The sequence below is a fragment of the Amblyraja radiata genome, chromosome 38, assembly GCF_010909765.2.
Source record: "Amblyraja radiata isolate CabotCenter1 chromosome 38, sAmbRad1.1.pri, whole genome shotgun sequence".
NCBI classification, from domain to species: Eukaryota; Metazoa; Chordata; class Chondrichthyes; order Rajiformes; family Rajidae; genus Amblyraja; species Amblyraja radiata.
The window spans coordinates 6,093,775-6,107,152 of record NC_045993.1 but is presented as its reverse complement, the minus strand read 5'-3'; the positions used below and the strand labels follow the sequence as shown (position 1 = coordinate 6,107,152).

Here is a 13,378-nt window from a genome sequence, read left to right as displayed (position 1 = left end):
GGTTCGCACTAACCAACCTGATCTCCCGGTGGCCCAGCACTTCAACTCCCCCTCCCATTCCGAATCCAACCTTTCTGTCCTGGGTCTCCTCTATGGCCAGAGTGAGGACCACCGGAAATTGGAGGAGCAGCACCTCATATTCCGCTTGGGCAGTCTGCACCCCAGCGGTATGAACATTGACCTCTAATTTCAGGTAGTCCCTGCTTTCTCCCTCTTTCCCCTCCCCTTCCCAGCTCTCCCACAGCCCACTGCCTCCGCCTCTTCTTTTCTCCCCCCCCCCCCCCCCCCACATCAGTCTGAAGAAGGGTCTCGAACCGAAACCTCACCTATCCCTTCGCTCCATAGATGCTGTTTGTGGCATTGGCTCCATAGATGCTGCCTCACCCGCTGAGTTTCTCCAGCATTTTTATCTACTTTCAAATTAACCCTGTTTTTCTTCCCACTGACATTTTGCACCCATATCGCATGAGTAGTTGTGGTTAGTTTGAAAGATATCTTTAAAGATTGGAAATTTAATGCTTTACGTAATATATTTTAACGAATGGGAACGCTAGAACTCGATAAAATAATTTAATAGGTGAAATCGGCTTGGGGCCGAAAATGAACAGGTTCCACCGAGATTTGAACTCGGATCGCTGGATTCAGAGTCCAGAGTGCTAACCATTACACCATGGAACCATACGTTAGATTCAGCGCCGCTCTGCTGAAGACTGTACAAGTCGAATGAGCCGTAATTTCCGCCGCCAGCCACTCGGAAGCTCGTTGTTCCGCTGTTGAGACGCTTGGGAACCGAGGGGAACCGGGCTGGCATTGCATTGCATTGCATTGCGATTGCATTGCGATTGCATTGCCGAGCGAGCTGGCTGGCTGTGGCCGGGGACCGGGTTCCCTGTAGCCGAGGCTCAGCGCTCTGCTGCCGGCCCAGGGAACCCAGAGTAACAATTTAATGTAGCGAGTGCAGAGCGATCAGGTTACAGGGGGGACGCGGGTCCCGCTGAGCTGCTGGTTACAGCTACAGGGTCGTGTGTGGGGAGGGGGAGAGGGGTCCAGAGAGGGTGGGATGCGGTATTTACAGAGGGTGAATATACAGGACCCCCCTCCTTGGCTGAACAGAACTGGGAACCGGGGGGGGGGGGGGGGGGGTTTGTTGTGGTGGGAAGCAAAGATACTAGAGGATATAAAGATCCTCTAGTATCTTTGGTGGGAAGGGTGAATCTACAAGGGGTTAGTGTGTGGAGGGAAGGGAAGGGAGGGGTGAATCAACAGGCTGGTTGGTGTACGAGGGGTAAATCTACGGAGAGTAGAGTGACTGGATTAATCTAGTCACTCTAGAGGTTGTAGAGAAAGGAGAGGGTTGAATGAGTCTATAGGGGGTAGTGTGTGGAGGGAGGGGAGATTCTACAAGGGGAGAGGGGTGAATCAACAGAGGGGAGGGGGGTTTCCGAAGCCGCCTGCCTCATGTTACGGTGTGTTGCCTCTCTGAAGCAAAGATCTTAGAGCAGCTCTAAGATCTTTGCTCTGAAGGGTAGTCGGCTCTGGAGGAACCCGTGGCCATTTTTTGTTTGCAACTCGGAATAAGCAGGATGTGTGTGTGTGTGTGTTTCCTGCCGGGTCGGTCACTAAATATCAAAGATACTAGAGGAGCTCCGCTAGTATCTTTGCTCAATATTACGCCCTGCGTTAGAAACTGTATCTGCTGTAACGCTGCCTTGCTCACTACTGTATCCACTTTTGTTTCATGGAAGCACGATGATCATCACTACAGTTCCCAGTCCTCCTTAATGTCCATCCGCATCCTCCGGAGATGTTGCCTGACCCGTCGAGCCCCTCCAGCACTTTGTATTTTGCTCAAGATCGCAGCATATGTAGTTCCTCCAGTGTCTCCAGTTCCCGGTTCATTGCAGCCAAGGTACAGAAGAGACAGAAACAGAGTCTGGAGAGGTTCCTTCCTACACCCGTGTCTGCCCTTCGAGCCTGCACTGCCAGTCAGTAAACAGAATTCCTAGAAAAGCAAACTCAACGTGGCTCTATGAAAGCGAAATCCTGTATGGCAATGCCACAAACAGGGCGAGTAAAGGTGAGATGTGTATTTGGATTACCGCATTGTATTCAATCAGGTGTCACCTCCGTACAAGGTAAGAGATGACAATATTGGGGGGTTTATATTGCATTGACTGGAGCAGTGGCTAACTAAGAGGGGGGGGGGGGAATAGTTGATGCAGGTACAATAACAATTTTTTTAAGTGATTTAGAACGTTTTAGAGTGATATAGGCCAAACACGGGATTAGTTTATCAGGAGGCATTTTGGTTGGGTCCAAGAGACGGTTCCTGTGCTGTGTGTCTATAAAGAATGGGCTAAAATTGATAATTTTTTGATCGGCATTAAGGAACGAGTGGATTTCCATAGGAAGGAATGCTGGGACATCAACTCCATAGTACTGATTTGAATGGAGACTCTAGTGATCAAAATTAGTGGTACAAAGTCAAGTGGTTAGAAGTGAGGCGGGCACAAAGGGCCTGGAGGGCAAGAAGATGACAGATAGCATCTGTACAATGTGGGACCGAACAACATGTGTTTTCCACTTTGGAAAGAATTGAATAATCCAAAGTATGTATTAAATAGTGTTAGGAGGGAGAGATAGATCAGCCATGATTGAATGGCAGAGGAGACTTGATGGGTCGAATGGCCTAATTCTGCTCCTATCATTTGTGAACTTATGATGTGAACTTTGGAAAATCAAAAACACTCATCAACTCTCTCATCTTCATTTTTAAGGGAGTTCATCAGGACCCAGAGACTAGTCAGCCCAACACTTCAACGTGCTCTGTACCAGATCTCGTGATTATAATCTTCCCAATTTACAGGCGTTTCCAAGTTGTGTATTGCCTATTGTGAAAAGTCAATTTAAAATACCCATATCATTCATCTGCCGTGACCTTTGTTTTTCCATGAATTCCCCAGACCCAGTCTCTGTTGACTCACATTGCAACATCTTTTTACAGTCATCTTTTCCTTTAAGTTTGGTACCTCTATTGCTAACTGCTTTAGCTAATTATGAATGGAGCCCCCCCCCCCTCCCCATTTCCTTTCTCGTTGGTATGTATCTATTTTCTGAAATCTTGATCAATTGATCCCTTGAACTTTCAAGCTGTAATAGTTGCCCCTATTTATTTATACAACACAAATCCTGAACTTATTGGGGTTTTTTTTCTTCTTTCAAGATGAATGTTATGATTGCTTCACTGCAAACTCACTTGTGAATCCTATCAGTTCCAGACCTGCTACTCCTGTGTGAAGATGTTGACACACTAGTCCCCAGGTTCAGTATTGTCACACTGTAAAATTAAGTGGTCTCCTGCTAAACATTGTAAAATTCCACATGTAACAAAATTTTAATTGTTTTTCAAATCAGAAATGTTCAATTGGTAATACAGGCCATCAAAAACGTATATTTATTTAGCATCTTTCAAAACATTCTGTAGCCAGTACTCTCACCCTGCTTCACTGTGGAGGGCCCAGCAACAGATTTACACACACAAGGTCCAACAAAGACCGGGGCAGATTATCAATGTACTGAGCAGTATGATGCTCTGGACAGGACACCCTAGTACACAACAACTCTTTGCCAATTAAAACAGAAAATGCTGGAAACAGTTGACTTTCTCCTTCCTAAATGCTATTTGATGTGTTAACATTTCACGGACACTTTGTCAGATGAATGATTTTGTACCTGAACCCTCAATTGTTTCTTGATCTATTGTGCTGCCTGGCCTTAGCTTTCCAGCATCTATTTTTTTGTTAATGTTCATATCTGTAACACACTTTCTCCCCCCTTTGAGACTTCTACAGCATCTCCTTTTCCAAGGTTTTGGACTCACACCAACCGGAACTTACAAGTGGTCAGAAACAAAATGCTAGCGGGATTGCTTGGGCTTTAGGCAGCTCTTTCTTCTGCAGAGAACTCTGCACCTCCAGCCTTGTATTACCTCCCTGCATCCGTCACGTCTCCAAGTGGGGTTTGTGCCAACCCTGGCTGCCCACTAACTCCCAAGGCATCCAAAGGACTTTTCCCCCCAAACACAGCACCGGAGGACAACAACTGAACAACCGCGGGCCAACACCTCATTGCGCAGGAGGAAGAAAATAACATTATTGTGAAATATTCTGCTAAACTTAATTTATTAAATAAAATACATTTAGGTAAAGAGCCAAAGAATACCATCACACATTCTTTCTGTTGGTTTGTTTAAATTGTGGGTGGGGGGGGGGAAGGAAGTCTACATGAGTGACGTTTGGTTCTTCACCTGCGATAAGTGCAAACTTTTTCCAAATAATTTGTTGTTTTATAATGAAGAGTCTGCAACCAGAGAAATTAAAGAGCATTTTCTAAAAAAAAAGCAGGCAATTATTGATAGTCCTTGTCATCTGAATAAACAGCTGTCAGAAGGCGCCAAGAAGAGGTGGAGGGAGGGGAATAGGAATGGTGGGAGCCAATAATGTAGGTCTATGCGCCAGAGGAACAGCTGATAGCAGGTGCGTACCTGTGGCATTTAGTGGCCATACCTGAGGAAGAGAGACAAATTAGACATACAATTAATCTCATTCAGTTTAACAAATCTTTTATGCATTCAGTATAGAAACAATCAGCGTTTTGTTGTTTTCAGTCAGTGTGATAGAACACTGTTCAAAGTGAACCAGCTCTATGCAGGATCAGAACCGAGTTATACCAAAGATAGACACAAAGTGCTGGAGTAACTCAACAGGTCAGGCAGCATCTAAAGAAAAAGGATGGGTGACTTTTCAGGTTGGGACTCTTCCGTTACACATCCTTTTTCTCCTTTTCTCCAGCAAACCCAAGGAACTGATTGTGGAAGGAGTAGGAGGGGGACCCACAGCCCCATTTCCTTCGCTCCATAGATGTTGCTGCACCCGCTGAGTTCCTCCAGCAATTTTGTGTACCTTCGATATTCCAGCATCTGCAGTTCCCTTTTGAACGCCCCATTTATATCAACGGGTCGATGGTTGAAAGGGTCAAGAACTTCAAATTCCTGGGCGTGCACATCTCTGAAGATCTTTCCTGGTCCGAGAACACTAACGCAATTATCAAAAAAGCTCATCAGCGCCTCTACTTCCTGAGAAGATTACGGAGAGTCGGTTTGTCAAGGAAGACTCTCCGTAACTTCTACAGGTGCACAGTAGAGAGCATGCTGACCGGTTGCATCGTGGCTTGGTTCGGCAATTTGAGCGCCCTGGAGAAGAAAAGACTACAAAAAGTAGTAAACAGACCATCATTGGCTCTGATCTTCCTTCCATCAAGGGGATTTATCACAGTCGCTGCCTCAAAAAGGCTGGCAGCATCATCAAGGACCCACACCATCCTGGCCACACACTCATCTCCCTGCTACCTTCAGGTAGAAGGTACAGGAGCCTGAAGACTGCAACAACCAGGTTCAGGAATAGCTACTTCCCCACAGCCATCAATCTATTAAACCTGGCTCGGACAAAACTCTGATTATTAATAACCATTTTCTGCTATTTGCAATTTATCAGTTTATTTATTCATGTGTGTATATATTTATATCATGGTATATGGACACATTTATCTGTTTTGTAGTAAATGCCTACTATTTTCTGTGTGCTTAAGCAAAGCAAGAATTTCATTGTCCTATACAGGGACACATGACAATAAACTCACTTGACTTGAGATGCTGTCTGACCCGTTGAGTTACTCGTGTATCACTTTGTGTCTATCCTTGGTATACACCAGCATCTGTAGCTCTTTGTTTCTACAATCTACTGAGTTAGCTGATAACAGACAGTAAGTTAGCAAGCAAAATAATGGTGGCTGTATTTTAAAACATGCAGGATGTTTTTTTCGCTCAGAGGATGGGGATGACACTAGCAATGCCACTGCTTATTGTCCATCCTGAGTTGGTCATGAACTGAAAAGGAGGTTAAGAGACATCCATTGGCGGTCTGGAGTCGCATAAACTCAACTGGGGATGGAGGGCAAATTTCATTCCCTGGAGGACCATTGGACAGACTTTTAACCTCAGTTCAGTGATCTCACAGTCACTGAAAGAGTCCACGAAAAAAAAAATCAAGAATCCAAAATTACTTGAATCCAAATTAACCAGATACCACAGTGAGTTTTAAATATGTCCCTGGATCAACTGTCCAGGTCCTGGTTACAAGTAGCAATTTGATAACTATATCAGTGTCCTCCAAGAAAATACACACAAAGGGTGTCCTACGTAGTCTAAAGGGCCTGTCCCACTGGCGTCATTTGCGCATCATTTATGCAACATCATTTACACGTGATGCGCGCATGGTGCGTGGTGACGTAGGCAGTGTCGTGTGCGGCGCCCCAGGATTTTGCGATTCACAAAATCTTCGCGCGCCACCTGCGTGACACGCAAATGTTGCCCAAGTGGGACAGGCCTTTTAAGATGCAGAATTGGGCAGCATAGTGTACAGCTTGAAGACTTGCTGCCTCCCATATCTAACAACATAGTTTCAATCCTGATCTCCTGTGCTGTCTGCGTGGAGTCGGCATGTTCTCCCTGTGACTAGGTGGGTTTTCACCAACATTCCAAAGATGTGCAGGTTTGTAGATTAATTGGCCACTATTAACGGACCCTAGTGTGCAATTGAATGGTAGAATCCAGGGGATTTGATGAGAGTGCGAGGACAGCAAGGAGGGATTAATGTGGGGTTACCATGCGCAGTGCAGGGTGGTCTGCATGTACCTCGGTGGGACCCAGAGCTTAATTACGTGCTTTAGGAGTAAATGGACAGCAATACGTCACGGCCAAGGAATTCCACATCCATTGCCTCAGACCACATCCCTTCACAGCCACCAAAACATAAATAGAAAAATATGCTCATCCTGTTGTTAACTGCACTCAGCCTCAAGAAAAGAAAAACTTACTTCTGGAATTCCCACTCCCTGTTGTCCAGTGGGCAAACTTGTCTGGTCTTCAGCCATCGAGAGATGCAGTGGAAGTGGAATGCGTGCTGCAGGAGGAAGCAGGAGAGGATAGCGATTGAAGTACAGTCACCAGCACATGTACATACACAGCATCTTTCAAAGTTGGATAGTTCCCTGCACTTTTCCCCAAGTGTTGCTGGTTGATCAGAAATCGGTCCGCCAGAATTGTTAACTCAAGATATATTAGTCAGATATTTCCAAGCGCACATGCGCACATGATGAATGTGATTTTAGATGGAGCAGAACCAGATGCACAAGGTGTTATGGATAAAGGAGTCAGAAATTCCAAAAGACCCCAGTTGCTAATTTTAGACTCAAATGGACAAGTGTCAACGTGGTAGCCACATAAACGTGGTAGTGCAGAAAGCATCCATATTCGGCAACATCTTTTTAAAGTGATGTTGATTGAAAACTCCGGAATTATTCTAAAGAATCCAATGGTGTAATCCAGATTCGTTCTGGTTGCTGTATCAGAGGACACAAGGGGCCTAATTTATCATCATTCAATAAAAAGGCAGCACTCCAGTGGTGCAACAACCCCTCGGTGCTGAACTGGGGTTTGAGCCTGGATTATATACAATATAAACTATACAGTAACTCTTTGTTAATAACAGACCATGTGGGTTGGTGGGGGAGAAATGGTGCCCATTATTGCCAACTGTTCACTATAACCGAGTAAGGTGTTATCATTGTATAAGTAGCAGAATAAACAACAGCAGGTGCTAGTTAATACACAAAAGGACATAAAGTAACTCAGCACGTTAGGCAGCATCACTGGAGGACATGGATAGGTGACGTTTTGGGCCGAGACCCTTCTTCAGACTCGGTCGGAACTGGGCCTGGAATGCAGATGCACTAACGGCCAGCAGAGGCGAGATCGGTGGAGTCAATATTTGCAGCCCACAGGCAGCTGGAGCACAGGTAAGGGTCGGTGGTGGTGGCGGCAGACACAGCCTATAAGCGGCCAAGTAAGCTGTGTGGGCCGGTGGTGGCAGCAGAAGCAGCTGGGGATGTGGTGTGGGCTGGGGGTGTCAGTGGCCATGGGGGGTAGGGGGGGGGAACCACGGTGCGTTTCGGGGGATGGCGTCGGTAGCCATCGATAGGTCCGTCCTTTATCACCAAAATCCGTTATAAAGAGGTCCGTTAGAACAAGGGTTTACTGTACTACAGTTCCAGTTCTAGAGCTTTATTTACATTGGTACCATCTCTACTTACATTACACACGCCCCAAGCAACAGTGCATTCTTCAGAAGTTGCTGAAGCTTGGTTTGCTTGGCATTCTATACCTGCAGAGCAAAATGAAACACATCACTCAATCTGTCAACACAACGTGTGAGGTCAAATTATGTTAAAGTCATATGGGGTGGCTCTACATGCTGGAGTAAGCCTCTAAGCACAGCTGGCTCAGTCGTCTATCCTGCTTAGTCTGGATGCTGATTTAGGGTATATTGCTATTGTTAGAATTTCATAGTCAAGGAAACTCCAAACTAATTACTTTGATCTGTCCAAAAATATTGGGTTGTCCATGCTTAATTTTCTAAATCTGGATTACATCTGCCCATCAGTACAATATATTTTAGTGGATTCCACTATCACCAATACCAATTGGAGTACAGGTACAGGCCAATGTACCTGTACTCCAATTGGTATTGGTGATAGTGGAATCCATAGAAATCCATGATATTAGGAATAGTTGACAGTGAGGAGCTGGCCTGCAAACAATTTTACCTGAAACTCGGTAATGGAGAAGTTTATTGTGTTGCTGAGAGATTGGATTCATGAGGTTGTACGATGTTGAATGTTTGCTCAATGGGCCCTTATGACATAGTTTGTACAAAGATTGTACAATTGTGGGATGTGACTACTGATTCCAAATCCAGTGCCAGGGTCCATTTTGCAACAATCTGGCTCAAGCAAGTGCTTGTCTGGTCACTCCATACATCTTGGGATTTATACATCACATGTTTGGCCAGGCCAGCACCTGTTCACATGAAGATTGTGTCAAGCTTTCTCGAACCATTTTCATTACTTCAGTAATCCAGACCAGGCGAGGATAGCAGATATCCTCCCCCAAAACATCAGTGATGTTTATGATTCGTAACAACACTCTGGAAGATTCACAGACACTAATATTTGGGGTCGCTTTGGGGTCAATGCAAATTGGCTTAAAATGCGCTATATAAATAAAGTTTACTTACTTACTACTAATATTGTTTTTGATGATTTGCTCCGGTTATCCAAGCAATAACACAACAGTATATAGACAGGGGAGCAATAAATACATTGCTGGAGGATCTCAGCAGGTCAGGTGGCATCTGTGGGAGCAAAAGGATAGTCAAGACCCTACATATAGACACAAGGGACGTGCACAGGCTGGATACTCACACAGATCCATGATGTGGTTTCGACAGATGGCACAGTTATCTACCACGATATCCCATGCCCATAGGGCCACTGCATTCCACTGAAAACAAAGTACACATAAAGCAATTAATCGGGGTGTGCTATTCATTCCAGTTCAAATTAAAGATCTATGACTAAGGCCTAGTGAAGGTAACTTTGGACAAAGGAGCTGACTTGGGCCAGTGCACAGATTAACTCTGAGGAAGAGTGTAGAATAAACAGGAATTTGCTGTAGTAGTTCTAGGTCAAAATTGTGGATGATATTGTGGGTCAGGATACAACCTTAAGTTGGTAATGGAAATATTTATTATGTTGGGTGAAAGATCTGATCCTAAAGGTTTTACCATGTTAAACTTTTAATCAACCAGTCCAACTCTTTCCAAACTAAGCATAGTTTAAGCAAACAATAACCAAGATTAAGAAGAGCACGAGAGCGAAGGCAGTTTGGAATATAAAAGACTGAAGTCCAAAGAAAGTCCCTAGATGCTTTCAAGAGAGAGCTAGATAGGGCTCTTAAAAATAGCAGCATCAGGGGATATGGGGCGAAGGCAGGAACGGGGTACTGATTGGGGTACCTATTGTCTAATGTCTAAAGTAGTGGAGCATAACAATTTCAACAATAAGAGTTGAAGCAAGGACAAAGTAGATGTTGTTAAGCACATAAAAACATTTTGATGATGGTGTCGATATTTCTGATAGCTCAACATGGGGGTAAACTGAGTAGATTTACCCTAAGAGGGAAAAACCAGGTTGCTTAAAGCCTAAAATGACACAAAGTGCTGGAGTTACTCAGCGGGTCAGGCAACAGCTATAGAGAGCCCTTCTGCAGTCTCGACCCGAAACCTCACCTATCCATGTTATCCAGAGATGCTGCCTGACCTGCTCAGTTACTCCAGCACTTTGTGTATTAACCAGCATCTGCAGTTCCTTGCTTACAGCCTAGTTCCGTCTCAGACAATTGCCTGTGGGAGGAAATTTGGAATAAGAAACTAGGACTGAGCAAATCACTTTTATGAAGCCTGAAAGGTTTTTTTTCAGAACTGGTCTGCCCTATTCCACAAAAAGTCTGCTGTCAGGCTGCCTCTAAGATTAGGGATGTTTTGGGGGCTGCAGGTCATTAAGCTGCACTTGACCCACTCAAACGCATGTTGATGGAAGCCATCAGAGACCCACACCACCCTGGTCATATCACCCCTGCCATCGGGAAGAAGGTACAGGAGCCTGAAAGGTGTAACGTCCAGGTTCAGGAACAGCTTCTCTCCTACAGCCATTAGGCTATTAAACACTACAACCTCAAATAAGCTCCGAACTAGAGACTATTATTGCACTATTACTGTTTGTTTTCTGTGTATGTATGTATGTGTGTGTGTGTGTATATATATATATGTGTAGATAGGAATGGCAGATGCTGTTTATTGTCACCTGTACCGAGGTACAAACTGAGGTTTAAATTGTACACAAAATGCTGGGGTAACTGAGCATCATCTCTGGAGAGCAGGAATGGGTGAAGTTTCCGGTCTTCTTCAGACTTCAGTATATATGTGAGTGTGTGTGTGTGTGTGTGTGTGTGTATATATATATATACATACATACATACACACACACACAATGACAATGGACTCTTTCTCTCATTCATTATATTGTTTATAAGTGTACTTTGTTTACTATTTTTTTGTATTATTATTGTTTATTATTTGTTGTGCTGCTGCAAGTAAGAATGTAATTGTTCTGCCTGGGATATATGAGTTAAACACACTTGACCTCAGGCTAACCAGCCACCGCCTCGCAGGGCCATTTTGAAGCGGGTAGTAGCTGCGGCCCCGCCTCCACCCACCGGCCCCGCCCCTTCCCCCCCCCCCCCCCCAACTCACTTCAACCATTGGCTCTGGCTGGTGCCTTGGACAAACCGCCACCCTAATTGACTGACGCGGGCGTCAATCACACTGACGCCCCGCCCCGAACGGTGACGCGGACGTCAGTCACGCCGACGCCCCGCCCCGAACGGTGACGCCGACGTCAGTCACGCCGACGCCCCGCCCTAAATGGACGACGCCGTCGTTAATGTGACCGGCGGGCCCATTCCCTCCGCCGATCTTTTTGACATTATTACAGTTTCGTTCCCTTCAGCGCACTTCGCTCTTCACAATTAGGATTCGAGGTTCCGGGACGAGGTACCTTTTTAACCTCGAAGCGCTTCTTGCCGCCGCTGCTGTTGGTGGAGCTCGGTGCGTCCACGTCCATCGCCGTCGCCATCTTGTCCGCCGCAGCCCGCCTGCTCGGCGACCCGCGCATGGGCGTTTGTGGCGTGTGGGGAGGGGCAACACAAGCGCCACCTGCAGGGCGTCAGCTGCCAGCAGCCCGCCAGCCCGTCCCAAGGGATGCAATGTCATGAGCAAAGATCCTAGAGGAGCATCTTTGGTCATGAGAGGGGCAGGATTCAATAGGAACCTGAGGGGCAACTTCACTTCAGTTCAGTTTATTGCCACGTGTACCGAGGTACAGCGAAAAGCTATTGTTCAAGAAGGAACTGCAGATGCTGGAAGATCGAAGGTGCACAAAAAAGCTGGAGAAACTCAGCGGGTGCAGCAGCATCTATGGAGCGAAGGAAATAGGCAACGTTTCGGGCCGAAACCCTTCTTCAGACCCTTTTTGTGCCCAGGGAAAAGCTATTGTTGCATGCTAACCAGTCAGCGGAAAGACAAAACATGATTACAATCGAGCCGTTTACAGTGTACTGATGGTACACAAAAATCTGGAGAAACTCAGCGGGTGCAGCAGCATCTATGGAGTGAAGGAAATTTCCTTCGCTCCATAGATGCTGCTACACCCGCTGAGTTTCTCCAGCTTTTTTGTGTATCTTCGATTTTCCAGCATCTGCAGTTCCTTCTTGAATACAATAATAATAATAATAATAATAATAATAATAAATTTTATTTTCGGGCGCCTTTCAAAGTCTCAAGGACACCTTACAAAAGTTAACAGAAGAGAAAAAAAACATATAGTCGGAGAAAAATAAATAATAAGGACATCATCAATACACAAATTAAAGATAGAAATCGCTCCAAAGACACAAAATCAAAAAACACAATGTGAAGAGAGAGCAGCGGCAGCTAAAGCGCGCCAGCGTACACTCTCTCTTCCGACAGCCATCTTGGACAGAGACTAACATGTTAACTTACACACAGAAAAATCATCCCCCCACAGTGGATGAATCCCCCACAGATGGCGCTCCAGCGCTGTGCCACCACCGAAGCCGAGGTGCTGGGCGGTCCCCACCAGGTAACGGCGCTCCAAGCCCGCTGGTAGGCCACGAGGACAGGTCGACGGGCAGCCCAGAGAAAAAGCTGCCTCACCGACCAGGTAGGGACCTAGAAGTAAGGTTACCTCCTTCCCCCCACAATAAGAAGTCAATTTCTCCGAAAAAACGACGAACAGGACTAACTAAAAACTGGAAAAAAAAATGAATTAAACGGACGGCTGCTGGTTAGCAGCTGTTCCCCAAGATGGCTCCTCCTCCGAATACAGTCTACTGATAATTGATAAGTTATTTCCTATGCATTATAAGGGAATAACGTTTGGTGCAAGACAAAGCCAATAAAGTCCGATCAAAGATAGTACAAGGGTCACCAATGAGGTAGCTATTAGTTCAGGACTGCTCTCTAGTTGTGGTATGATTCTGTTGCCTGATAACTGCTGGGAAGATACCATCCCTGAATCTGGAGGTGTGTGTTTTCACACTTCTATACCTTTTATGTATAGAAGGGGTTATGGGGAGAAGGTCGGAGAATGGGGTTATGAGGGAGAGATAGATCAGTCATGATTGTATGGCAGAGTGGACTTGATAGGCCGAATGGCCTAATTCTGCTCCTATTACTTATGGCCTTATGCCCGATGGTGGAAGGGAGTGGAATTGGCCAGGGTGCCGGGTCTCATCCTTGATTATGCTGCTTGTCTTGCCAAGGCAGCGTGAGGTATAAATGGG

The 13,378-nt window shown here is 45.6% G+C and overlaps 1 protein-coding gene and 1 non-coding gene across 2 annotated transcripts; both read right to left on the bottom strand.

The window, feature by feature from the left end:
• Window positions 1-606: 606 nt before the first annotated feature.
• trnaq-cug lies at window positions 607-678 on the bottom strand. The gene has a single exon. It is a non-coding gene; the product is annotated as a tRNA-Gln (tRNA).
• Window positions 679-3,370: 2,692 nt separating this feature from the next.
• Window positions 3,371-11,710, bottom strand: rbx1 (ring-box 1). Its single transcript, XM_033013461.1, has 5 exons — window positions 11,572-11,710; window positions 9,379-9,457; window positions 8,209-8,279; window positions 6,934-7,019; window positions 3,371-4,565 (listed from the first exon to the last, which is right to left on the bottom strand). Exons 1-5 carry the CDS (start codon window positions 11,686-11,688, stop codon window positions 4,553-4,555), a joined length of 366 nt encoding a protein of 121 aa, XP_032869352.1. The 5' UTR covers window positions 11,689-11,710; the 3' UTR covers window positions 3,371-4,552.
• Window positions 11,711-13,378: the final 1,668 nt, after the last annotated feature.

Excerpts from the sequence above, each read along its gene's own strand:
- rbx1 (XM_033013461.1), bottom strand. The coding sequence starts at position 11,688 with ATGCGCGGGTCGCCGAGCAGGCGGGCTGCGGCGGACAAGATGGCGACG. Across the intron at positions 9,458-11,571 it reads AGCGCTTCGAGGTTAAAAAG|TGGAATGCAGTGGCCCTATG; the intron begins GTACCTCGTCCC and ends CTTTGTTTTCAG. Across the intron at positions 7,020-8,208 it reads TTGCTTGGGGCGTGTGTAAT|CACGCATTCCACTTCCACTG; the intron begins GTAAGTAGAGAT and ends TTCCTCCTGCAG.